This window comes from Callospermophilus lateralis, chromosome 7 (genome assembly GCF_048772815.1).
Source record: "Callospermophilus lateralis isolate mCalLat2 chromosome 7, mCalLat2.hap1, whole genome shotgun sequence".
NCBI lineage: Eukaryota > Metazoa > Chordata > Mammalia > Rodentia > Sciuridae > Callospermophilus > Callospermophilus lateralis.
In genome coordinates this window covers 87,446,485-87,472,053 of record NC_135311.1, presented here as the reverse complement: position 1 = coordinate 87,472,053, position 25,569 = coordinate 87,446,485, and the positions used below count along the sequence as shown (strand labels likewise).

At 35.2% G+C, this 25,569-nt stretch overlaps 1 protein-coding gene across 1 annotated transcript; it reads left to right on the top strand.

Moving 5' to 3' along the window:
* Cth (cystathionine gamma-lyase) lies at window positions 1–24,305 on the top strand. Its single transcript, XM_076862297.2, has 12 exons — window positions 1–168; window positions 3,589–3,670; window positions 5,582–5,677; window positions 8,814–8,923; window positions 11,509–11,640; window positions 14,974–15,031; window positions 15,396–15,473; window positions 16,759–16,911; window positions 18,136–18,257; window positions 19,994–20,046; window positions 23,542–23,680; window positions 23,974–24,305. Exons 1-12 carry the CDS (start codon window positions 1–3, stop codon window positions 23,998–24,000), a joined length of 1,218 nt encoding a protein of 405 aa, XP_076718412.1. The 3' UTR covers window positions 24,001–24,305.
* The last annotated feature ends 1,264 nt before the right edge of the window (window positions 24,306–25,569 follow it).

Genomic DNA, 25,569 nt, shown 5'->3' with positions numbered 1-25,569 from the left:
ATGCAGAAAAAAGACGCCTCCTCACACGGTTTCCTACCTAGCTTCCAGCATTTCGCCACGCAGGCCATCCATGCCGGACAGGAACCCGAGCAATGGAATTTCCAGGATGTGGTGCCTCCCATTTCACTCTCCACTACGTTCAAGCAGAAGGCGCCCGGACAGCACCTGGTGAGCTGGGCTTGTCTGGGGGCGGTACAGGCAGAGCTGGGCGGCAAAAAAAAAAAAAAAAAAAAAAAAAAAAAGGATTATAAATTAAAAGTGTTTCTATTCTGCAATCCTTGCAGTAAGCTTTGTGTTAGTTGGTCCAGTGATCATAATTCTTTTGATAAGCAGGACTGGAAGGAGCAGTTTGTCCAACTTGCCATGTAGATTTGAATAGAAATTCGTGTAATTTCATTTCGAATATGAGGTTTGAGTAAACTTCAGCAGCAAAAATTTTAAAGACACGGTAAGAAGTCAGCTTTAAAAATTTAAGGATCTGGCCAGACCTGGTGGTGCGCGCCTGTAATCTCTGCTACCCAGGAGGCAGAGGCAGGAGGATGGCAAGTTAGAGGCTAGCTCCAGCAAGTTAGCAAGACTCTGTCCCAAAAGAAGCAATATAAAGGGCTGGGGATGTAGCTCAGTGGCAGAGCACCTCTGGGGTCAATTCCCAGTTCTGCAAATAAATAAATAAATAAATAAATAAATAAAAAATTAAGGGGGTCTAAGAAATCATGTAGAATTAAGAATACTCCTAGAAGCTGTATTCAGCTAATAGTTATTATGTACTATGTGCCAAATTCATACTTATATTATGTGTATTACATATAGTGAATTTTCTAATCCTAACAACCCCAGTCCAAATTAATCCCATTTTTCTGAGATTTAGGGATGATGAGCAATGAGCATAGGCTCATAAGTGGTAGAGCTGGGATTCTGAGTTGCTCTGGAATCCCTCTTAGGTGCTGGGCTACCTTGTGCTATTCTCTAACAATACTAGTAACAATTTACTTAATTGCATCATTTAAACAGTATGGCTTAGTGATTAAGAGCACAAGTCATATAGTCAAAGGACATAGGTTTGTATTCTGACATCACCTCTTCTGAGCTGGGTAACCTTGATCAAGGAAGTTATTTAACCTATTCACTCAGATTGATCCTGTATAAATAAAGATAATAATAGTACTTACACATAAACTGTTAATGTTTGTGAAGCTGTGTACTACACAATAATTACTCAGTAGTAGTATTTTGGTTCACATATTTGCATTTACATTTTTTTTCTCTCAATCACAACAACCAGGTCAGAGGGCTGGATGGATATTGTATACATTTTATAGGAAAGGAACTAACACAGACTCGTACATAAATGGCTTATAAACCTATTAGAGAGCACTCTTTCCTAATTGCATAGCTTATTTACTTTTAGTGACATACTAGATGTGTCTGTGTAGTATTTAGAAGTTGCTGAAGTTCAGAAGAAAATAGTTAAATACACTTTGAAGGTCCCAAGCCTGGATTATACTTTGAAAACCATTTTCATGTATTACATTAGTTAAGAAAAGGTCTTACAGAGTTGCTTTGTGAGATAGAGTTCTAAAGGCACTTACAATGGTTTAGGATACAAAAAACAATTGTATATTGATCAAAATGTGTATACAACTTCTCTTCCAAGATGTGGTTTGTTCCTTGTATAGGTTTACCAAATGAGTGACTGCTCAAGCTTTGGAACCTAGTATAAAAGTTAATCATTCAGATATATTAATAATTAAATGTTCTTAGAAAACAAAGAGCGATGGTTAAATCCATAAGATTGCTTCATATCTTTAAAACAGGTTAAGAGCACTAAAGGGAATTTGAAGAGCAGAATGAGAAGCATCTGATTCTTTAGTTACATTTGAAAAGCCATTGAGTAGGTGAGGCAGTTTGCCCCTAGAATATGCCTCTTTCCCCTTACAAAGGGAAATATTTGAAAATTAATGAAAGTGTGGGGATCTTTTTTTTTTTTTTTTCCTGTCTGATAGGTACAGCTTCAGGTAATGGTAGAGATGTGATGACATCTTGGAGCCCTACAAAATATATATCTGTTTGGTTTATCAAAAACAAGAAAACAGGGGCTGGGGATATAGCTCAGTTGGTAGAGTGCTTGCCTTGCATGCACAAGGCCCTGGGTTCAATCCCCAGCACCATATACAAACAAACTAAAAGAAAAAGACACAAGAAAAAAAAAAACCACAGTAAAACTTTAAAAAATGATTATTGCTAATACGAGAACTCCAAAATCAGAAACAAAGGTGTGAAGAGTGGTAGTTTTTTTGTCATATGTTATCTGAACTGGGTGAAAAAAGAAAAAAAACATAGGTTTCTCAATTAAATTCTATGTTCAAATTTTAGGTTTGAATTCTGGTTTTGGTGCTCCTGAGTTCTTATAATATTTGATTTCACTTTCTTCAAAGTAAGTCCTGAGGATTAAATAAAATGACCGGATGAAGATGAATTCTGTGGTGCCATATATGTAAAAGGAGTATTATGCAAATTTTTTTTTTTTAATATTTCTTTATTTTTTTTAGTTATCAGCAGACACAACATCTTTGTTGGTATGTGGTGCTGAGGATCGAACCCGGGCCGCACGCATGCCAAACGAGCGCGCTACCGCTTGAGCCACATCCCCAGCCCATTATGCAAATTTTTAACAATGTATTATGTGGAGGTGCTTTGCTAACTCCTATTTGTGGAGTTATTCTTGTAGAGCTGAGATCTGAACTCTGAGCACTTATAGGATCTGTTTATACCTTCTTGTTTAATGATAACTAGAACTTGTTTCACATTTATCTATCTATCTATCTATCTATCTATCTATCTATCCATCTTGTTATTTATTGTCATTCTAGGGATTAAACCCAGGGCCCCTCACATGCTAGGCAAATGCTCTACCACTGAGCTACATCCCGAGCTCTTTTTGTTTTATTTTGAGACAGGGACTTGCTAAGTTCTTCAGGCTGGCCTCAAAATTGTGATCCTCCTGCCTCAGCCTCCTTAGTAGCTGGGATTATGGGCATGTACCACTGTGCCTGGTTCATTGCTTATTTCTGAGGTAATGTAATACAGTTTAGAATTAGGTTTACTTTGTTAACTCATGGAATTCTTTTTCTTCATGTCTTCAGATTAATGCATAAGGTGAGTCGAACATAATAATATTAGTAATATTACAAACTGCCCCCCCCCGCATTTCCACTTACCATGGTTAATATGTGTGAGGAAATATGCAGTGGACACATATCTCATTTTAGTCTCATAGCAATTTTATGAACTAAGTATCCCATCCCCTTTCCCCATTTAGACTGAATCTTGGAAATGTTATTTACTTATTGACAGACACCCAGCTAATGAGTGGCAGATGCCTAATTCTATCCTAGTCTGATCATCTTTAGCTTTTCATACCCATCATGCCATGACACTGTCATACTTCTGTCCAATGTCAAGACATATTGTAACTAAATAATAGAAAGTCATAATGGTAGGGTGAACCTATGGTTGTGGAGCTATCTCCATTAGACCCCAATAATAAACTTAAAGCTCTTTGAATGAATTCTTATTTCTTTTCTTCAGGGTTTTGAATACAGCCGTTCTGGAAATCCCACAAGGAATTGCTTGGAAAAAGCAGTGGCAGCCCTGGATGGGGCCAAGTATAGTAAGTGATTTGCATTTCACAGCAGTCTAGAATCCTTTAAGAATGTGTCAGAAAAATCACAGAGACACAGAATGTAGAACTGGAAGGAAACAAAGATTTGCATGTTCAAAACTCTTGTCAGAGACATTGAATTTTTTGTCTGCGTGTCTCAGTTGATCTAATATGCATATGTGTAACCATTGGGTAGTAATAAATATGTAAAGAGGCAAAATGCCAGCAGTTATTGGTTAGTATTCATGTGAACAACATTCTTCCTCTGAAGAGTCAGTATACATACATAAAAATTAAATATAATTCTACCTATGAAAAGAGAAACTTTCTTATATTCTGGTTCATTCATCTGACAACTTGTGTCTGAGAATAGCACCAAGGTTCATTTGCAGTGGTCAATAACTTTTGATAATATGCTCTCAGAGACTTGAAATTCCCTCCCTGAGATTTTTTTTTCCCCATGAGGGGAGTGGATTACTGTTAAATTATCTTTATATTTTTCATATAAATTATAATAAAAAAGAACAGAATAGCAAATAGAAAATATGTGTCTTATATATCTCTCATCATTAAATTTATCATACACAGCTATGTGAGTTTTATTAAAATATTTTCTGAATTGCATATTCATAAATTAATGAATGAACTGGGCTTGGTGGTGCATATGTGTAATCCCAGTGGCTGAGAGGCTGAGGCAGGAGGATCATGAGTTCAAAACCAGCCTCAGCAAAACTAAGGTGCTAAGCAACAAAAGAGGGCTGGGGTTATGGTTCAGTGGTTGAGTACCCCTGAGTTCAAACCCTAGTACCTCCCCCCGCCAAAAAAAAAATCTAAAACACTATTTAATTGACTATAGACCTTCTTTTCTTTTTCTTTTTTTCTTTTTGGCACCAGGGATTGAACCCAGAGGCCCTTAATCACTGAGCAACATCCCCAGCACTTTTTAAAATATTATATTTGGAGACAGGGTCTTGCCAACTTGCTGAGGTTGGCTTTGAACTCGAGATCCTCCTGCCTCAATCCTCTTGCCTCAGCCTCCTGAGCTGCTGGGATTATACTCATGTATCACTGCACTTGGCCATCTCAGATTTCTGTAAGAAATTATTTCCTTCAAGGCTGAGCACAGTAGGACACCCCTGTAATCCCAGAGGCTCAGGAAGCTGGGGCAGGAGGATTGCAAGTTCAAAGGGTCTCTACAAAAGCAAGGTTCTAAGCAACTCAGTGAGACCGTCCCTCTAAATAAAATACAAAATAGGGCTGGGGATATGGCTCTGTGGTCGAGTGCCCCTGAGTTCAAAAAAAAAAGAATTATTTTCTTCAAATGTTTCTTAGAAATGTTTTAATTAATATAGAGTTGATGTAAGACAAAAGTATCTCGCCATATATATTTTATATAATATATACACACACAATATATAATTGATATATTATTATAAATATATAAATTTCAAGTGCTTCTAAATATTTGAATGTGACTCCTATAATATTATTACCATATTACCTATAATATATCTATATATAATTTATGTATAAGTTAAATATAATTTATCCATTTGTATATAGATATGTGTAATTTAAATTTTCTTCTTATTATTTTTTTGCAGTTGTAGATAGACAGAATGCCTTTATTTTATTTATTTTTTATGTGGTGCTGAGGATTGAACCCATGCTAGACAAGAACTCTGCACCTGAACTACAACCCCAGCCCAATATATATGTAATTTAAAAGATATTTTGTTCTTGAAATAGGAAGGGGGATTTGTTATGGCATTAATCAGGGGATCTCTGGTGATTCAACAGTGGTGGCTGGCCTTCTATCAGAAGAAAAGGGACATAGAATAATGCAAGTAAATACTGTAGATTTTTTTTTTAACCTGTAGTCTGCGTTGTCAGCTTACACAAATTTGATTTTTATTTAAGGTTTGGCCTTTGCTTCGGGTTTAGCAGCCACTGTGACTATTACTCATCTTTTAAAAGCAGGAGACCAAATTATTTGCATGGATGATGTGTATGGAGGTAGGTAATCTATTTTATATAGTGTCAGCTAATAATGACATTATTTATTAATATAACAATATAATTTGTTAAAATATGTGATATCATAATATAAGAGAGATTGTCTAATAAAGGTTGTACTGAAGCTGCTAGAATGAGGATGTATGATTTCATCAACATTCAGACATATTCTGTTTTAGATATAATAGTTTTTTTCCCACTTTTTTATTGGTGCATTATAGTGATACATATTGATATGATTTGTTGTTTTTACATTTTTACATTGTTGTAAAAATGCTGTTATATTGTTATAATACACAATATAACAATAGAATTTGGCCAGTATCACTCCCCCAGCATTTCTCCCTTCCTTCCCCACCTCCTACCCCCTCATCCCTTTTCTCTAAAGATCTATCTCCCTTTGATTTTTAGGAGGTCCACCTCCACCTTTTTTTTTTTTCGCTTTTTCTCTTTCATTTTTGCACATGAGAGAAAACATGTAACCCTTGGCTTCTGAGTTTGACTTGTTTCGCTTAACATGATGACCTGTAGTTCCATCCATATTCCTGCAAATGCCATAATTTCATTTTTTATTGATGGTTTAATAAAACTCATTGTGTATGTGTATATATTTTCTTTATCTATTCATTTGTTGATGAGCACCAAGCTGGCTCTATAACTTGGCTACTGTGAGTTGCACTGTTATAAACATTGATGTGGCTGTATCATGTTAATATGCTGATTTTAGTTCTTTTGGGTAAATACCAAGGAGTGGGATCACTGGGTCATATGGTGGTTGCATGTCTTGAGGAACTTCCACTCTGATTTCTATAGCGGTTATTCTAATTTATACTCCCACCAACAGCATGAAAGTGTTCCTTTTTCTTCACATCCTCTCCAACATTTTTTATTATTTACATTCTTGATGACTGCCATCCTGACTGGTGTGAGATGAAATCTTAGTGTAGTTTTGATTTGCATTTCCTTAATTGCTAATGATGTTGAAGATTTTTTCATGTATTTGATGGCCATTTGTATTTCTTCTTTTGAAGTGTCTTTTAAATTATTTGTACATTTATTAATCAGGTTATTTGATTTTTTTTGTTGTAAAGGTTTTTTTAATTTTTTTAAATTAATTTTTATTGTAGGTTGTTCAAAACATTACATAGTTCTTGATATATTATATTTCATACTTTGATTCAAGTGGGATATGAACTCCCATTTTTACCCCATATACAGATTGCAGAATCACATCAGTTGCACAACCATTGATTTACATATTGCCATTCTGGTGTCTGTTGTATTCTGCTGCCTTTCCTATCCTCTACTATCCTCCCCCCCCCATAATTTTTTATATATTCTAGATATTAATCCTCTTGCAGAAAAATAGCTAGCAGAGATTTTCTCTCATTCTGTGTGTTCTCTCTTCATATTCCTAATTGTTTCCTTTGCTGTGCAGAAGATAAAATTTCTAGAGAGAATGTTCTAGCATTATTTAATTTTTTTTTACCTGCAATGAAAGTGAACTATAACCCAGGTCATTTCAGAGTTCAACTCTACCCACCCTCTTCCCCTTTTATTTTCTTTTGGCTTTAGGGAATCTTTTGAAAAATTTGTTGAAAGATAGGGACCTCTTTAAAAAAAAAATGTCTTTAAAACTATACCCAGTGTTTAGCATTTTACCTTTGCAGGGGGTGGGGTAGGGGTGTCTCACAGATTGGGACACCTTGAAGCCCATGCTTAGAATGGGCCAATTCCCAAGGGCTTACATGTTGACTATTCAAGTGGTGCTGGGTGGGAGGAGAAGACAGTTTTGTTCTTACATTTAAGCAAGACTGATTTTCTTCCTTCCTTCCTTCCTTCTTTCTTTCGATTGAACACAGGGTCTTGTACATGTGAGTCAAGCACTCTACCAACTGAGCTATATACTCAGCCCTCAAGACTGATTTCTGTGTTAAAAACAGTAGCAAAGAATTTTATAAATGTGCAAACAATTCCAAATGCTTCTAAATATTTGAAGATGGGGCTGGCGATATGGCTCAAGTAGTAGCGTGCTTGCCTAGCATGTGTGAGGCACTGGGTTTGATCCTCAGCACCACATAAAATAAAATAAAGATATTGTGCCCACCTAAAGCTAAAAAATAAATAAATAAAAATATTTGAAGATGTCTTTTGGAATATTATTATCATTATCTCTACCTCCTAGCTTAACAAAAAATTAAGTTTTTAAAGTAAGGGACTTTGAAGTAAGGGACTTGCCCTGAGTAATCATTTTATCTTTCAGAAATTTGCATAGTGCTTTGTATTTTAATTTGGGTCCTTATAATAGTATGTTGAACTGATATTGTAAAGATTTCTTTGGTTACTATTATAGTGCATTACAAACAGGTAATAAAGTATAGTGCATGGCAAACAGGTACAAAATCCTTAAATTTTTTATAATTTTTTACATTCTCTTTCAGATTTCTAGGGTCATAACACAAAAATGCAGTTTATCATTGATCTTTTTTTTTTTTGGTTGACTATCAATAATAGCACATTTTCTTTAAATTTTGCATATGTAAAAAAATCAAACCCAGAACAGTGTTTATAAAATAAATTATTCTAAGCTGAATGATTTTTCTTGTTGTACTACAAAAAGCTAGTAGTTTGTCTTAAATTTTTTAAAAATTTATCTGTTAAAGCTTTTAGAATCACATAACAAAAACATTGGGAAAGTATAAAGAATAGTAACTAGTTACTTCCTATTACTAAAGTGTAACCAGATTGAAAATGTATTTTGAACATTTTATTGACCTTGGTTCATTTCTTTTAGATTTGAATACTAAGAAGAAATTGTACAAAATATATTGATGGTTCAGGGGTAAAATTACTTAATGTTTGAAGAGTAGAGATTGGATATTTTGAGGAACGTTTTCTGCTTCATGCCCTTTGTTATAGGTATCAAGTATATTTTATCTGACTCCTGAACCTCCAAAGTTCAAACTTAATATTCGGTGCTATATTGGATAGCCAAAATGCTTACCTAACATATCTTTTAGTTGCATTTTTGTTGGTGATTAAAGGATCTTTAAATTTTTCAAGTGATTATACCTCTAAGAAATGAAATTCCTTTATATAATGCTCTTTCAATTTTTCTGATTCTCTCCTGCCTCAGGTACACACAGGTACTTCAGGCAGGTGGCTCCTAAATTTGGATTAAAGCTTTCTTTTGTTGATTGTTCCAAAACCAAATTGCTAGAGGCAGCAATTACACCAGAAACCAAGGTAATTTAGCTAGTTTTCAGTTTTTTAAATTTTTTTTTAATTGTCAATGAATCTTTATTTTGCTTATTTATATGTGATACTGAGAATGGAACCCAGTGCTTCACACATGCTAGGCAGTGCTTCACACATGCTAGGCAAGTGCTCTACCACTGAGCTACAACCTCAGCCCATAGTTTTCAGTTTTGTCTGCTTTCTCTGTGATGTCCTGTTTTCATCATTTCAGTTTATTAGAGAATATAATTTAAATAATTTAAATCTGAATTTAAAGTTTTTCAAACTAGGTCCTTTATTTCAAAAATTTTTCTTTGAAAGTAAAACTAGTATATTTGTATGATGAATTAAAAATTTTATTAGAAGGGGGCTGGGGATATAACTCAATTGGTAGAGTGCTTGCCTCACATGTACAAGGCCCTGGGTTCATTCCCCAGGACCCCCCCCCCCATATATATATATATATATATATATATATATAAATTGACAAAATTAGCATAGACTGGCATCTCCCAGGCACTATAGCATAATGATTAGGAATTCATACACAAATTCTAGAGTGGAATTCTAATTCTGATTCTCTATCATAATTGGTATATTATTTAGGAAGATTATCAAAATCTCTTTCTTCATTTGTAAAATGAAGATAATTGTATCTGCTTTATAGCAAGGTAGTGTGAAAATTAAATGAGATAATGCAATGCTTGGTATAGTACCTGGATATGTGGTAATTACTAAAATTTTTCTTTGTATGAGCTGGGGAAGTAACACAGTGATAGAATAGTTGCCTAGCATGTATGAGGCCCTGAGTTCCACTTTCAGCACTGCAAGAATAATAATAATAAAAAAATGCAAACGCGTGCAGTTCTTAACTGAATTACCAAGCTAGTATTGGTAACAAGTATTCAGAGAGATTGGATTATAAGAAAAGGAGCTTGTCAAACCACAAACCCTTAAGCACAGTGATTTTTCAGGGCTCTAAAAGATACTTTCTGTAAATAATAGAAGTAGAGAATGTGTCACAAGCAATCTTTAGCCTCCATCCTGGGACGCTTGTGTGCTACCGGAAGGTGTTTTGTGCCTGAATGAATGGCAGATGTGATATTCTTTCTTGGGACCTCATTTATATTCTGTGTGAATAAAAGAAGGACCAGTGTCCTTTATTTATAAGTCAGTCTTTTCCAGCATTTTACTAAGGTTATTAGAATTGGACCCAAGATTATGTGGCAGTTGATGATAAAAAATGAAAATCTTTTTCATACAAATAATTTCTTTATCATTTAGCTTAGGAGTTTAGCTTTTGGTAATCAAGGCTTTTTTTTTTTTTTTTTTAAAGGAACTTGTTTTTTTATCTTGTTGGAGAGAAAAGACACTTATTTAAATAGCTGGTTGAGTCTAAGAGAGGAAAGCAAATTATGAGTTATTCAGTTTCGTTCACAACTATATATATATAAGGGTTTTTTACTGACCTGAATTAATACGTTTTCCCTTCTGAAATATCAGACTTGTCATTTGAAGTAGAATTTTAAAGTCCATGTAAAACCTACTTTATATGTTTATTTACTTAGTTTTCATTTTTTAGTTTTGTTTTTTAATTATCTGTAGGAATAAAAAATTCTTACCCAGAAACCATTTTTATAGATATTTAAATAAATGAAGATTTTTTTTTATAGAATATGCGTTAATTTACCTTACATTTTCTGTAGTGGAGTTTCAGAGTAGAAAATCTGTTTAACCGGACCTCTACCCCATTTAACTATCAAATGTCTATAATGTGCCTGAATTATGGTAGGTTTTAGGATACCCAGATAAATGTATTGCCTCCTTCTTAAGTGAGCTGTGACCAGATTGTCTGTTGTGCCTGTCACTTTTGTCCTTTAGTCTAAAGCCCATGCTGTTCCTCCAGTCTTAGGCGCTTATTTTGTATAGTTTCTAGTGTGTATGGCATAATTTAAGTATTAGGGATATTTTTGGCATCGTAGGCATAATTCTTGTTAATGAAAATTCTAGGATATATATATTTTTTTCTTACTTTCGCAGTAGTACGAATTGAACCCATGGCCTTGAGCATGTTAGGCAAGCACTGAGCTATATCCCCAGCCTTTTGTAAATTTTATTTTGCGATAAGGTCTTGCTGTGTTGGCCAGGTTGGTCTCGAACTTGAGATCTTCCTGCCTCAGTCTCCCAAGTAGTTGGAATTACAGGCCACTACGCTTGGCTCTAGAATGTATTCTTACTGAATCTGTTATTTGTCACTGAGAACAAAATTTTTAGACACTCAACTATGTCTTTGGAATAATCCTACTTCTTAAGGAAAATAATTATAATAATTAACTTTAGTGCTTTTTTCTGCTTAGATATATATTATCTCATTTGATCTTTTCACAAATTCTATATAAGATTAAGGTACAGGGTAAGTTTTACTTAGCTCTGGCCTTTCAAGAATTGTAGGAGAAGCTGATTCAGATTTGAGCCTTCCAACTTCATTGTCCATGTGTTTCCATTATCTAATATAGACTCTTCAATTGTTATAGGAGATGTATGTTTGGGTAATATATTTTTACAAATTATTGTTATTTACCAAATTGTTTTAGATGGTTTGGATTGAAACCCCCACAAACCCTAACTTGAAGCTGACTGACATTGAAGCCTGTGCACATATTGTCCATAAGCATGGAAACATTATTTTGGTTGTGGATAACACTTTCATGTCGGCATATTTCCAGGTAAATGAAAATCAGTGTTTTGGGCCTGATGAGTAGATCACACTGATATCTATAGTTAGCAAAGGAAGGAAGAGTTGACATTAAAATCATTATTAAATTCATGAAATCTAATTGCAATTATTGATTAGGCAAAGAATTAGATTTGGATCTTTTCTACCATTAATATCATTTCAAACTTTGTATTATACCTGTGTTTTTAAAGAATTATCTCAATTAGAGCTTTCTGAGTCTCTTAGGATGGGTAAACTCTTTGTTTTTTGCAATGTTGGGGAATGAACCAGGGCCTCCTACATGGTAGGCAATAGCTCTATCACTGAGCTATGTTCCCAACTCAAGATGTGTAAATAAAAAGAAAAGCTATACTCAATGACTTCTCGTTATGTCACATTTCTCCCTCTTCTTTCTTTCTTGTGTTTCTTCCCTCAGCATCATAAAGACTATGCCTAGACCTGTGTATCTTTAATTTACTTGTGTTAGAAATTTCTACTTCATCTGTTTTACATTTTACGTTTTATAGTGTTCCTGTCTTAGTCTGTTTGGGTTATTATAACAAAATACTATACTGGATGACCTATAAACAGAAATTTATTTCTCATAGTTCTGGAGGCCAGGAAGTCCAAGAGCAAGGCACCAGCACATTCAGTGTGTGGTGAGGGCCCACTTTCTTCTGTATCCCTACAGGGTAAAAGAACACAGGCGGCTCTCTGGGGCCTACCTCATGAAGACACTAATTCTGTTCATAAATGGTGTGGCTTTAGAATGAATCACCTTCCAAATTCCCCTTCCCCATCACATTGGTGATTAGGTTTCACCATCATACTTTTGTGAGGTCACAAACATTCAGACCATAGCAGCTCCTTTTAAATTATCTATTTTTTCCTGATTATCCCTTTCATTTATCTTTCTCTCAGCACAATCCTTCATACATCCTCCTCCATTCCTTTCCCTTTTTTCTGTCCTCCTTCTGCCCAGGTTCTTTCTTTTCTATTTTGTTATTTTTGGTGGATCATCTTGGGGTCTCTCTGCTGACAACTTGCCTGCCTTCTCCCCATGTGTTCTCCCTCCCCTTCCTCTGAGTACCTATTTTCTGTCCTTGTAAAAAGTGACTTTTTTCCTTGTTCTTCTCTTCCTGATTGTACCTTATTGTACTTAGGCAGCTGTTTATAAGTTTCCACTGTTAATGACATTTCCCACTGACTCTTTTGGTCCCCACAATTGACTTGGACTGCTACCTCCATGTGACTGGCTAGCTGCCTAAGCAGTTTGCATAAACCTGTTCTTCATTGTATTTTATGTATATAATTTTTTTTAGTTGTAGTTGGACACAATATCTTTATTTTATTTATGTATTTTTATATGGTGCTGAGGATTGAACCCAGCATCTTGCACGTGCTAGGAGAGCGCTCTTCTGCCGAGCCACAACTCCAGCCCCAATTCATTGTTTTATTTGAAGTCACTAACATGTTTTATTTTTCTTTCCTGAAACATATATCTGGCTGCATTGCATTCAGATAGATTCATGGGTCTTCTACCTTTGGTTCCTGATAAATCTCTTGGCATCATCTGTCACAAGTGATTTTCAGTCTTGCATTAGTTTATCCCAACACATGAGCCTTCTACATTAGACAAGTTAATACACTCTGGGATCATTTTAGCTAAGTCACAGCATGTCCTGTGTATTCTCAAAGAAATTGCATGTTTTTTTTAGCCTGACCCTGCCCAAGTTACTCATGAGACCTAGCCCTCTTTCTCCTATGACTAATCACCAAAATAAGTCCAATTTTTCTACCTTTCTGAAGGCCATATCACATTCTTCATGCTAAGGATTGGCCTTTGCTTCATTGCACTTTGGATTCATTGTAGAATTTTTCAGAAATTGCACCATCCTGAGGTAGCCACACACACTGGTACCATAAAGCAAATCTCTTTTTGAAAAGGTCCTCTTACTGTCTTACCTTCACAAAAACTGAATATGTTCCTTTCTTCTTTGCTTTTTGTCTTTTGGATATTCTGTAAGTTTCAAATAAAGCAAAATGAACATATCAGTATGAAGTTTCAGAATAGCACCTCTGGAGTGAGTCCTGGCTCTATTATCTTATCTGAATGATCAATCTTTTTTTCTTAGTCCCTTTTCCTCATAAGTTCAATGAAAACCATAAAGATACTGATTTTATTAAGTTAGGTAAAGTATTTTGTACAATATTTCACTGGGTTATATAAAGTATTTATCATGGTTCTTGTGACATTGATGTTAGGCATTTGTTTTTATTTTTTTCTTCTTTGTTGGCCATAATGATGATAGAATGTTAGAACTGGAAGACAACTTAACATCATCTCTGATCTCTTTGCTCTACATATCAGCAAACTCAAGTACAGAATGCTTTGAATGATTCCTTGCATTCTTTTTTTTGAATCACTTTAGATGAAAACATCCCACATCTACCCATAATGATACCTCCCAAACATCAAACAACTCTAATGAGGTCAAAACACATTCATACACTTTTATGTTAAAGAAAATGTACATGGAAAGATGTTGATAATGTATTATTTATTAGTAAGTCAAAAATAATTTTAATGATAAAAAAATGCATTTTAAGATTACATTAATTTGCATCTGGATTAGCCAGAAGAAAATTCAAACAAATTTCTTTTTTTTTAAGAGAGAGAGAGAGAGAGAGAGAGAGAGAGAGAGAGAGAGAATGAATTTCAATATTTATTTTCCAGTTTTCAGCAGACACAACATCTTTCTTTGTATGTGGTGCTAAGGATCGAACCCGGGCCGCACGCATGCCAGGCAAGCTCGCTACCTCTTGAGCCACATCCCCAGCCCCTCAAACAAATTTCTTTATAAAGTGACTTTCTCTTTGGTAAAACTACTATAATAAAAGAATAATTAGGAGTCAAGATCATGACAAAGCAAGTGTCAATAACCTCAGCATATCTCATAAGATTATAATGGTTAAAATCTAACTAGATTAGTTTATATTTACTTGACATAAACACATATTTTATGTGTTTGTCAATGTCTCTACTATAAGTGATAAATTTAAGGGTCAGTCAGCAACTGCTATGAAGAAACAGGCTGACCTGGGTCTATCTGCTATTAGCAGGAAACTTGTGCCTTCAGGTTCCATTTTATGTGTATTTGGTGTGAACAAGTCAAAGGCAAAATAATAGCATAGATCCTGGAAATTTTAAGGTGTACATATTTTTGCAAAGTTAGTATTGATTAGAATGAGACTGGGATTAACAATTGTAAATAGACAATATATTCAAATGGTTTCTCATTTAAAATAAAAATTTAAAAACCCAAACTTCTGTTTCTTTCAGCGGCCTTTGGCTCTGGGAGCTGATATTTGTGTGTATTCTGCAACGAAATACATGAATGGTAAGATAAGCAGTTCACATTTGCTTGTTTATTTTCATTAGCAGATGAAAATAGCATAGGCCTGTTGGTCTTTGTTTTTTTTCACTCTATGTAGGCTTTATCTGTAATTTCTGTAGAAAGAAAAAAAAAAGTGTTGCTTGGATATAGGATTTATACAGACAAAATTATGTTTGTGATTCATGAGAAAAGGATTAAGATTTACTATATAAGATTATGCTTTTATCCTGTTTGCAGCTTGAAAAGAAATACTTTGTTTTTATTTTATAGGACAGAACCTTGAGTTTTTTCAAGGGAAAGTTACATTTTGGAAATTATAAAAGAAATAGACATAAATTTTTATATAAAAGTTTTGATTTTGTTTTAGGCCACAGTGATGTTGTAATGGGCATAGTGTCTGTTAATTCTGAAGACATCCATGATAGACTTCGTTTCTTGCAAAATGGTAAGTGTTAAAAAGCCTGAGCTGGATGCAGTGGTGCATGCCTGTAATCCCAGAGACTTGGGAGGCTGAGGCAGGAGGATCGTGAGTTCAAACCCAGCCTCAGCAACTTAACAAGGCCGGAAGCAACTCAGTGAGACCCTGTCTCTAATAAAGTACAAAAAAGGGTTGGGGATATGGCTTGGGGTTGAGCATCCCTGGGTTTTTTTTTGATACCAAAAAAAAAAAAAAGAAAACCTGGATTTCCTCGTAAGCTATCAGTGACTACATTTGATGTATGTTTGCATTTCCATGAAATATTGTGAAACATTTAGAAAGAAAAATTCTGATTGTTACAGGAAAGAAGAAAAAAATGGGTTTATAAAAATACTATAATTATAGCATACTATGTATAGTATGTATAACATGATACAGAAAATGAATTTTGTTATTTTCATATCCATGTTAATTATAATCATAATTTGTTAAAACCCAAGTAAATTTTAGTTTCAAGAGTTAATGGATTTTATTTTCTTAAACAAAGCAAAACAAAATATTTGAAATGTTGGCTTTTATGTTCTATGCCTTTTATATATATGGAATGGATGGTTAATTTTAAATAGTATTCATGTATACGCTCACATTTTTCAATAGATAGGTCTAAACCCCAATTCCTGTTGAATAGTATTTAGTTATCTCAAGTATGAATGAGGGTTTAACCATGTTAGTTTGAGAGATACAGACATAATTAAGAATAAAAATGCCCTTTTAGGAAATAGGCAAAAGGGGCACTGAAGAAAGAAGCCAAGATATTACTTGATAAATGGCCATTTATTTGTGAAATGTAGGAATGAGGTGTGTAATCTGTAGGCATGTGATATTATAGGCTGTTTTACATGAAGCCTAAAGAGGATATTGGTAGAATGTTCAGTAAAAATTACAATTGGACTATTTTTTCTATATGTTGTAATAATCTTTCAAAGCAATGTAAGGGTAAACAATGTACAGTATCTCATGTCATTAAAATCACAGGAATTTTTCTTTATATTTTCAAAAGTTTATATTATTGTGGCTTTACTTAATTTATAGGACTTTTATTTCCCCTCTCATTATGAAGCACCTTTCTCTAAGTATATATTTTATGTTTCATTGTCATGATTCTGAATTTAACATAGTAGTTTTCTGCCTAAAAACGCAAACATTGAGCTTCATAGCTAACTTCTCAGATTCACTATATTGAAAAGTAGGGAAAGAGAATTTTCTGGGCCCTACCCTACTTTCATGCTAATCCAAGATGTGTTCATTTTAGCTCTTGGAGCTGTTCCATCTCCTATGGACTGTTACCTCTGCATTCGAGGCCTGAAGACTCTACAAATCCGAATGGAGAAGCATTTCAAAAATGGAATGGCTGTTGCCCAATTCCTAGAATCTAATCCCCGAATAGAAAAAGTTATTTATCCTGGTATGTGAATCTGGTTCCTAAGCAGATATGTTTATGCCAGAACTAGTATCCTGTTTATGTAATAGTTGTTTGTAAGTTAGGTGCATGTGTATATTTTTGTGTTGTTTGTTTATTATTGAATGCTGCTGTGTCAGGCTCTGTGGTGGGTCTGATAGGGAATAAACAGACTTGACCTCTGGCCATGAGTTACCTATACTCTAGTGATGCTTGGGCATTAAAAAATTAGTCTTACAGACTAGATGGTTCTGCTTTGGTCTTTAGCTTTTAGGGCTTGTGTGTAACTATTCCAGGATCACAATATTGTACTTTTTTCATTGATTTAACTTGACAGTGTAGTCTTTAGCTACCTCAGCTTAGCTTTAATCTGATAGAGGTTTGTCTTATTCAGTCTTGATGCTTATGCACCACAATTCCCCTGAGATTTTCTTACTTCTTTTTCTGAATTCCTTCACCCTTTTCAGAATCTAGAAAAGCTCATGTAGAATTGACACAATGTCATCTTTGAATTTATTTTACCAGATTTTAAACTGTGGTATTGTTAAATAAATAGTTTTTGTAAGATATTCTTGAGGTATCTAGCAATGCAGTCATGGGTATACAGGACAATTCAGATTTTGTCCCCAAGGACAGATAATCCAAGGTAGAAATATATATGTGAAATTAAATGTCCCCTCTGTACTTTTGTAAAGAGCTGTTGACCATGTACATCTTGAATTCAGAGAGGGAGAAGAATTTTGTCCTGAAAAATGGCTAGCATTTATTAAAGGGGCTTGGACAAGGTATTTCAGATTCAGTTGACAAATTATTTTAAATTACCAACCATGATCCACAATTTGTGCTAAGAAATGGGATCCAATTATTAAAAAAGAAATGGATTTGCCCTTATGGAGCTAATCTGGTAGATAAGACAGATATTCATCAAGAAATTACAGAAGGATGTAATTAAATAGGAAAGTCCAGTTTAAAGTGACAGGATGTACAAAGGTCTGGAGATTAAAGGGAGTGCTAGTGTAGAGAGGGCTGGTGTGACTAGAGCATGGATAGGGCAGAAAGATGTATGTCAGTGCAAAACTGGAAAGGTGGATGTGGGCCAGAACAGTAGTCAGATGTGAAGATGGCATTAACGCTTATTTGCAGATTACTAAATTGTCAGTGAAAAATTTTTTCCCTTTGAAATTATGTTTGACTCTAAAATAAGACTTTTATCATACCTTGTGATTACAGGTTTGCCCTCCCACCCACAGCACGAGTTGGCCAAGCGCCAATGCACAGGTTGCTCAGGGATAATCACCTTTTTTATTAAGGGCACTCTTCAACATGCTGAGACTTTCCTTAAGAACCTAAAGGTAAAGTTTCAAAGCAGGTTTTTAAATGGGGAGGTACCTCCTTACAGTAGGTCCTTATCTTTTACTTTAGGTTTTGGAGCTGTAGGTCACACCCCCAAGCCTCTTTATCACGAAATGCATAGGGTTGAATATGATGTAGACAAGAGTCCATAGCATCTGGATATATTCATTTCCTTAACTCTGCACACCCTATCATTAATTCTAGAGGGATAGAATATTCCCATGCACTGGGTTACAAATGTATTTAAAGGTGAACCCTTCTTCAAATGAAATACTCTGTGACAATTGCACAAAGGCTGTTATGAAGTCCCCCTTACAAATGGCCTGTACCTCCCAGGCTGGAGGTAAGAGGTTGCGTAAGGTGAGGGAAGAGATCTCTCAGGAGCCATAAATGCACTGTGCTTACCTTGACCTCATGGAATAATGGACTTTGATGGTTTAATGACACAGAGTTATTGAGCAGATTGTAGCCAGATTAATCAAAGCTCTGAAGATGTCTCAAATCTGTCCATCTCTTATATTAGAAGATAATTTGAATTTAATAGTTATGAAAGTAAAAATATTTGTAAAATTAAGCCAGGTTTGTTGATTCTCACTTTGGTACCAGTTGTTCAGGAGGCTGAAGTGGGAGAATTATTGGAGCTCACAAGTTTGAGACTAGCCTGGGCAATGTACCAAAAACTCCATCTCCAAAAAAGGGAAAAAATTGTAAAACTCTATGAAACTTTGACACTTAGTCCATTTTGTGTTGCTAAAACAAAATACTTGAAGCTGGATATAAAGAAAAGAGGTTGATTTAGTTAATAGTCATGAAGGCTGAAAGTACAAATCAGATGGCCCCATGGATTTGGCCTCGGGTGAGGGCTTAGTGGCAGATAGTATTGTGTGTGGGAGTGAGAGATCACATTGCCAGGTGGGAAGCAAAAAGCCATTCAGGGATCAGGCTTGCTCCTTTTTTAAAAAAATTAAAAATATCTTTATTTATTTTTTATGTGGTGCTGAGGATCGAACCCAGGGCCTTGCACATGCTAGTCAAGCTCTCTACCACCACCACCGAGCCACGCCCCAGCCCCCAGGCTTGCTCTTAAAGTAATTTGCTCTTACAAGAACCAACTCAGACAACTACCTGAGTTAGCAGTGCCCTCAGTGACCTAATACCTTCCCCCTGGGCCCAACCTCTTAAAGGTCCCACTGACACACTGAGGACCATGCTTCAAATGAGTTAAACTTTGGGGGAAAAACCACACCAGGGACCAAGCCTCCAATATATATAAACCTTTGGGAACAAACCATGCACAAACATAAATATGAGTGTTTCCCCTACTCCAACAGGGAGTTAAATGAATATATTCATTTAATAAGTGATACATATTAACAAGTGTGTATACCTTGGCAGGCTTTTAGAGATTTTTATTTAAAGGGTAGTCTCAGAGCTGGATCCAAATGTAATCATTCTGAAGTTTTAGAGCTCATGTTAAATTAATATAATATAGGAAATTCACTTTAGTCAGCTTTTAATGTCTTAGAATTTAAACATAATATATCTAATCTGTGAAGTCATTGTTATAGACTTTATTTTCATTTATTTCTCTAAGTTTCTTACCCAATATGTATTTTATTCATAATCACCACCTCCCCATCCTCCTTATACTAGGTCCATTTCATTAAAAACGTTAACTATTAGATTTTAGTATTTTTATTTTGAAAGATCTAAATTTATATTTGTTTTTTTAAAGTTCTTTACTCTTGCTGAAAGCTTGGGAGGATACGAAAGTCTTGTTGAGCTTCCGTAAGTATATTTTTTATTTTTCTCAGTAATTAATTTAATTTTAGTGTTTGACACTTGGTTTACCTATGTTGCCCAGGCTGATCTTAAACTTCTGAACTCAAGTGATCCTCCCATCTCAGTCTGGGATTACAGGCATGTGCCACTGAGATCAGCTCTCAGTATTTAAAATTTAAATCAGCTTTCATGGTTGTCTGGAAATGGAGTTTGACAAAATCAGGAATAAAATTAAAGATATTTAATAGTAAGAATTGTATAGCACTCACCAATCAGAATGAACTGTACCTTGGTCAGGATGGAGACCCTGTCAAAATCTCATGATAGGAAACTTATCAGTGAGCTATGTATGTCCTCCCAAATATTGCTTCCTTCACTGTTTTTCCTGAAGGAGATTCCAGCAGTCATTTTATCCAAGGATTGTTGACCTCTGAGGGAGGGCCACCTGTTTTAACCCCACCTGCCTTGGAAGGGAGTTTGGGAACTTTGTCCTGGAAAAGCTGTTATCAAGGCTCCTTGGGAGATAGAATGTGTTTCTGTTGAAACTCCTCCACACCCTTGTTTGTCAGAGAAGAGCCCTGCTAGATACTGCCAAATCTGTTTCTTTTCTTCTCTCTGTAGGGTAAACCTTTAATGGTTCCATGTAGTCTGTAGGATATATACAAACTCTGACCTGATAGTCCAGGTCTGTCACCATCCGAGCAAATTAAAAAAAATTCATCTATTTTATCAAAGTACCTGAGGATATTAGTGTAGGAAGTAGACTATTAGATATTGTAGACTACTAGATATTGCAGTGCAACAGTTTAGGAAACAAAGACCCACTAAGTTTAGCTAATTTCCTCAAATGTCACATAGGAATATGTTGACGACTTCACTCTTGAGGCTTTGCATCAAAAATAGTGAAGGGAGATAGAAGGAGTCTGCATCTGGATTTAAGATTTTTTTTCACCGGGTACTTAACCATTAAGTGTCTTCTTTTTTTTTTTTTCATCCGTGAAATAATTAAAGTACTTAAGTAAGGGGTTAATAATTAAAGCATTGGTTCTTATTTATTGATTACCTGTCCCACCAAGCATTTCTAAGCTATATTTTACCTTTATTATATATTGCTGTGACCTTATGTTGTAATTATTACAAGGGTAAGTCAAATTACCTAGCAATTTTCAGCTGTTCTCAATTTTTGTGTTTTAATATTTATACACATTTGTGGGATAACTGTGCCTGGAAGCATTATGTACTTATATATATTGAGAAATGTCAGGGATTACCAACATTTAGACATATTTCCTGCCTTGTTGTGGTAGTTGGAGGAATAGTTAAAAAAAAAAAAAAACTCAAAATTAAAAAATGGAAATGCTCAGATAACGATTTGAAATAATTCAGTTAACCCAACTTTATTAGTAGTCTTTTAAGAAGATGCCTGCTAGAAAGTCTGGATGCACAAGAGGGCACACTCCACACATAAAATTAATGTATTTTTCACAGTAATAAAATGTGTATTACTTTAAGGCTCCCTTCTTAAAAATAGATGTTTCCTGATTTATTTGGGGATTCGGTTTAAAGTTGCTTGGCCCACAGACACTGCAGCTTAGGCCACAACTGCATGCCAGTGGACAAGTGAATTTAGGTCAGGGCTTGTCTGTTCTACCAACCCATTCTGTGTCTCCCCACACTGCTAAGACTAGAGCAGCATTGCAATCAGGAATTCAGGAAGAGGAGCCACAGTGTGCTGGGTTGGTCTCCCAGCCTAGCAACACTTTTTTTTTTTTTTAATTTATCCTAGCAACACTATTAACTGTGGGGCCTTAGAGAAGTTATGCTTCCTCTCTAAATCTCAATTTCCTAGTTCCTAGGGTTGCTATGAGAACACGGGGGAAAAAAATCCCTAAGCTATTTGTCTTAGTTCATATTAAGTACCCAATAAACATTAATGATTACTATGAGTTCTTTTTATTAGGCATCTACTACATTCCAGGTACTTACAGATATTCTGTCACTTATTGTCTGAGATAGAGCTTTAAGATAGTTATTCAGGTTTTATCCATTTTTTTTTTTTTTAACAAAAAACGACTTACCATGCATACCCGCCTCATGGTAAACACACAGTAGGTGCGATCTATTATTATTTCAGATAAAGAAATAAGTGGTGAGTACAGGTAACTTTTACAGGGTCAAGCCAGTGTATGGAGAGGGTAATATTCATACCCATGTTTACTGGTCTCTGAGACCTAAGTTCTTATTTCCATACCTGCATTTCCTTCTAAGGAATTAAGAACCTGCCAGGGCAGAACATTTTAAGGATGATGCTTGTGTGTACAAAGCTTGTTAGAGTGAACTTCATTTACTTACAAGTATTTGTTTCCATGGGTCTGAACTGAGATAGGAGAAAGCAACTTAGACACAGATTTTGCTAGTGGTGTTTAGGCAAGGGAAGAGTATCAGTGGCAACATTTGTACTGGGGCCAAATAAGACTCTAAGTCTCTCCTCCATGGTACCTAATCCACAAGGATTTCTCCCTCCTGAACTCCAGCAGTCCTTTTGTCTATACTTGTTTGGTATTCTTGGTAGGTTATTTTGTTTTGTGAATTATCATAGTCTTTATCTCTTGCTTTATTATCTCAGATAAAGAAAATAACTCATTGTTCTTGGTTTTCAATTCTTCCTACAGTGCTTGACACATAATAGATGCTTTATTGTACCCATATTGATAATGATGATGAGTTTCTAGTTAGTTTGAAATATTCTTCAGGTCCTCTATGTCCTGGGTTGCCTGTTGGAATTCCTGATGCTCAATGATTGCCTTTCCCTGATCTGCCTCAGAAGGGCCAGTTCTAGATTGATACATTGATTGATCTGGAGAAAATTAATTCTTGTAGGCTCTTGGTCCAAATGGCCTCTTAAAAGTAGCAGGTTGGATATGGGGTATGGGACTAGTGGTCAAAACCTCATTCAGGCAGTGTTCAAATCTGCATGCTATAGGCTAGCATCTCCATCCTGCATGGGTGTGCTTAACTAGTACTTCTTTCAGCGTCTGTTTTGCCTGTGTCTTACCAATGGTATAAATAGGATTTAGAAATCTCGCTTTTCACTTGATAATTTTTCTTCTTTTCCTCCTCCTCTTCTTCCCCCTCCTCCTCCTCCTCCTCCTTTTCTTTGCCTGTGGAAAGTTATGAGGGTATAAAGAATTTGATGTTTGGAGCAGAAAAAAAAAATTGAAGGTAATTGTAATATATAAGACAGAAACATGGGTACTCTCACTTCTCCTGGGTGCACTATGCCAGGAGTTCTGAGTCTTTTTTCCACCTTCCTTTTTAAATAAAATTCTTGCTTGCTTGTTTTAAAAGAAAGAAAGAAAGAAAGAAAGAAGAGAGAGAGAGAGAGAGAGAGAGAGAGAGAGAGAAAGAAAGAAAGAAAGAAAGAAAGAAAGAAGGAAGAAAGAAATGTACTTCCACTGATACAATATAGTGATCAAAAATTTTTCTCATGTCTTCTTCCAGGGCAATCATGACCCATGCATCAGTGCCTAAGAGTGACAGGGATATCCTTGGAATTAGTGACACACTGATTCGACTCTCTGTGGGCTTAGAGGATGAAAAAGACCTGCTAGAAGATCTAGATCAAGCTTTGAAGGCAGCAGTAAGTTTTACTAGAAAAAGAGAGAGAGAGAGAGAGACTGTGTGTGTGTGTGTGTGTGTGTGTGTGTGTATGTGTGTGTGTGTTTAATCTTGGAGCAGTGGTCACTGTCTTTACCAAGAGTGGGTTCACGGAATTCTAAATATTTTCTCTTCCTATAATACACAGGGTGGATAAATGTGGGGAACACTCAAAGTGCCGAGTTAAAGGGTGATAGTATTCAGAAGAGATTTCTCACGGAGAAGTCTTTGCTATAGGTTTAATAATGTATTTTTCTTGTGCACTGTTTAATATAGCACCCTTCAAGTGGAAATTGCGACTAACATTCCAGAACTGCATTTAGAAGCTGCTTGCTGAGAAGATCAAATCCTTTGAGTAATTGAACAGACCATTAATGTGCCTTTGCAGAATGTTTAAATGAAATTTTAAGGTACTGGATGATCTTTCACTGTAACCTTTTAGGGAATCTTCCTTGTTAAAAGCAGTTTTCTATACATCTTATTGTTACTAACAGGTCAATTCTGTTCATATTTTGTTAATATTGCTATACATATGCCTCTGAAGGAAGTGAGATTTGTGGGGCTTTTGGGGATCATGTTCTTCTTTTCATAGCCTAAGATTTATTTTGATCATGTTTCAAATATAATGGTAATTCACTTTTGATGTTTTATGAAGAAGTTATTAAATGAATGTTCTTAAATCAAGCAAGATATTTTTGCATATTGTTGAAAAGAGCATTCTAAGCAATGGTTTACATTTAATTGCCATAGCCAAAAATTAAATACTTGAAAAGTCTACTGTGAAATCTATTGATTTAAGGTCGTACTTATTACTCTTTATTTTTTTAAAAGTAAATCTAATTATCAAATCCCATTGTGATATTCCTGTGTTGTGTGATATCAATCTGTATTCCAGGGTCCTTTTAATCCCTAATGACTGCTCTTAAAGGTTCTCTTACATTAATTTTTATAAACTTAATAGAATAAATATCATTTTTAAACTTTAGTGTTTACAGGTTAGTTATAAATTCTGTAATAATTATAAATTCTGTACATAAAAGTGGCAGCTTAAAGGCCACTGTTATACTTTTTTATATTTTAATATGAAATAGTAAATTTATTGAACCAAAGAAATGTATGTTTTAAAACAATATCTTACAATTAAGTGCAGAGTCAACAAGTTATTGTCAATAGGCAATACAATCAGATTAATTTTTTAAAAAATTTTTATTGTTGGTTGTTCAAAATAGATTAAATTTTTAAAAAGTGTTTTTATGCTGAAGGCTTTCATTCCTCTCACCATTTGTTTCAGTTGGAGAAGGGATATCCTAGAACCTGATGAATAGTAATAATGCTGGGTAGGAGGAGAATACATAAGAACACACATTCTCCCGTATTGTCGACATTCTGAATTACTGTGTGTATACAGCTTGGGAATCCTGTCTTTAGAGGCAGCAGGAATTTGAGGCAGATCAATCTCACTGTGGTTTCTGGCACACCTGATTCCTGACACCTTAGAAGTGAGGGCTATGGAAATAAACGAAGACTACCCAATGAGAAAAACCGAAGGCATTTTTTTTCAGAGCTTCAAGTCTGTCGCTGTCACTTGTGTTTTGGTAGAAACTCAAAGGCAGGCAGAAGTGTGAAGGTGCAAAAGAGGAAAGCCTGGCAGTGCAAAAGAGGCAGTGCTTCAGTTGCATGCTGCTAGGAGTGGAAGCTGGAGAGGGCTAACTAGAAGCAAGCATCACTGTGATTAGCTAGGGGTGCATTTTTTACTTTCTCTGGTTGATCTTAAATTGGAAGTAGGGACAACCATTAGAGAAACTGTCAGTTATCAGTTAATTCCTGGACATTTGGGTCTGTTAATTCAATTATTGCTTAGCCTAGTGGATT

Bases quoted from the DNA above. Each gene is read 5' to 3' on its own strand.
- Cth (XM_076862297.2), top strand. From the start codon at position 1: ATGCAGAAAAAAGACGCCTCCTCACACGGTTTCCTACCTAGCTTCCAG. The intron at 3,671-5,581 runs GTAAGTGATTTG...TTTTTATTTAAG, and splicing joins CCTGGATGGGGCCAAGTATA to GTTTGGCCTTTGCTTCGGGT. The intron at 18,258-19,993 runs GTAAAGTTTCAA...GTTTTTTTAAAG, and splicing joins CTTTCCTTAAGAACCTAAAG to TTCTTTACTCTTGCTGAAAG.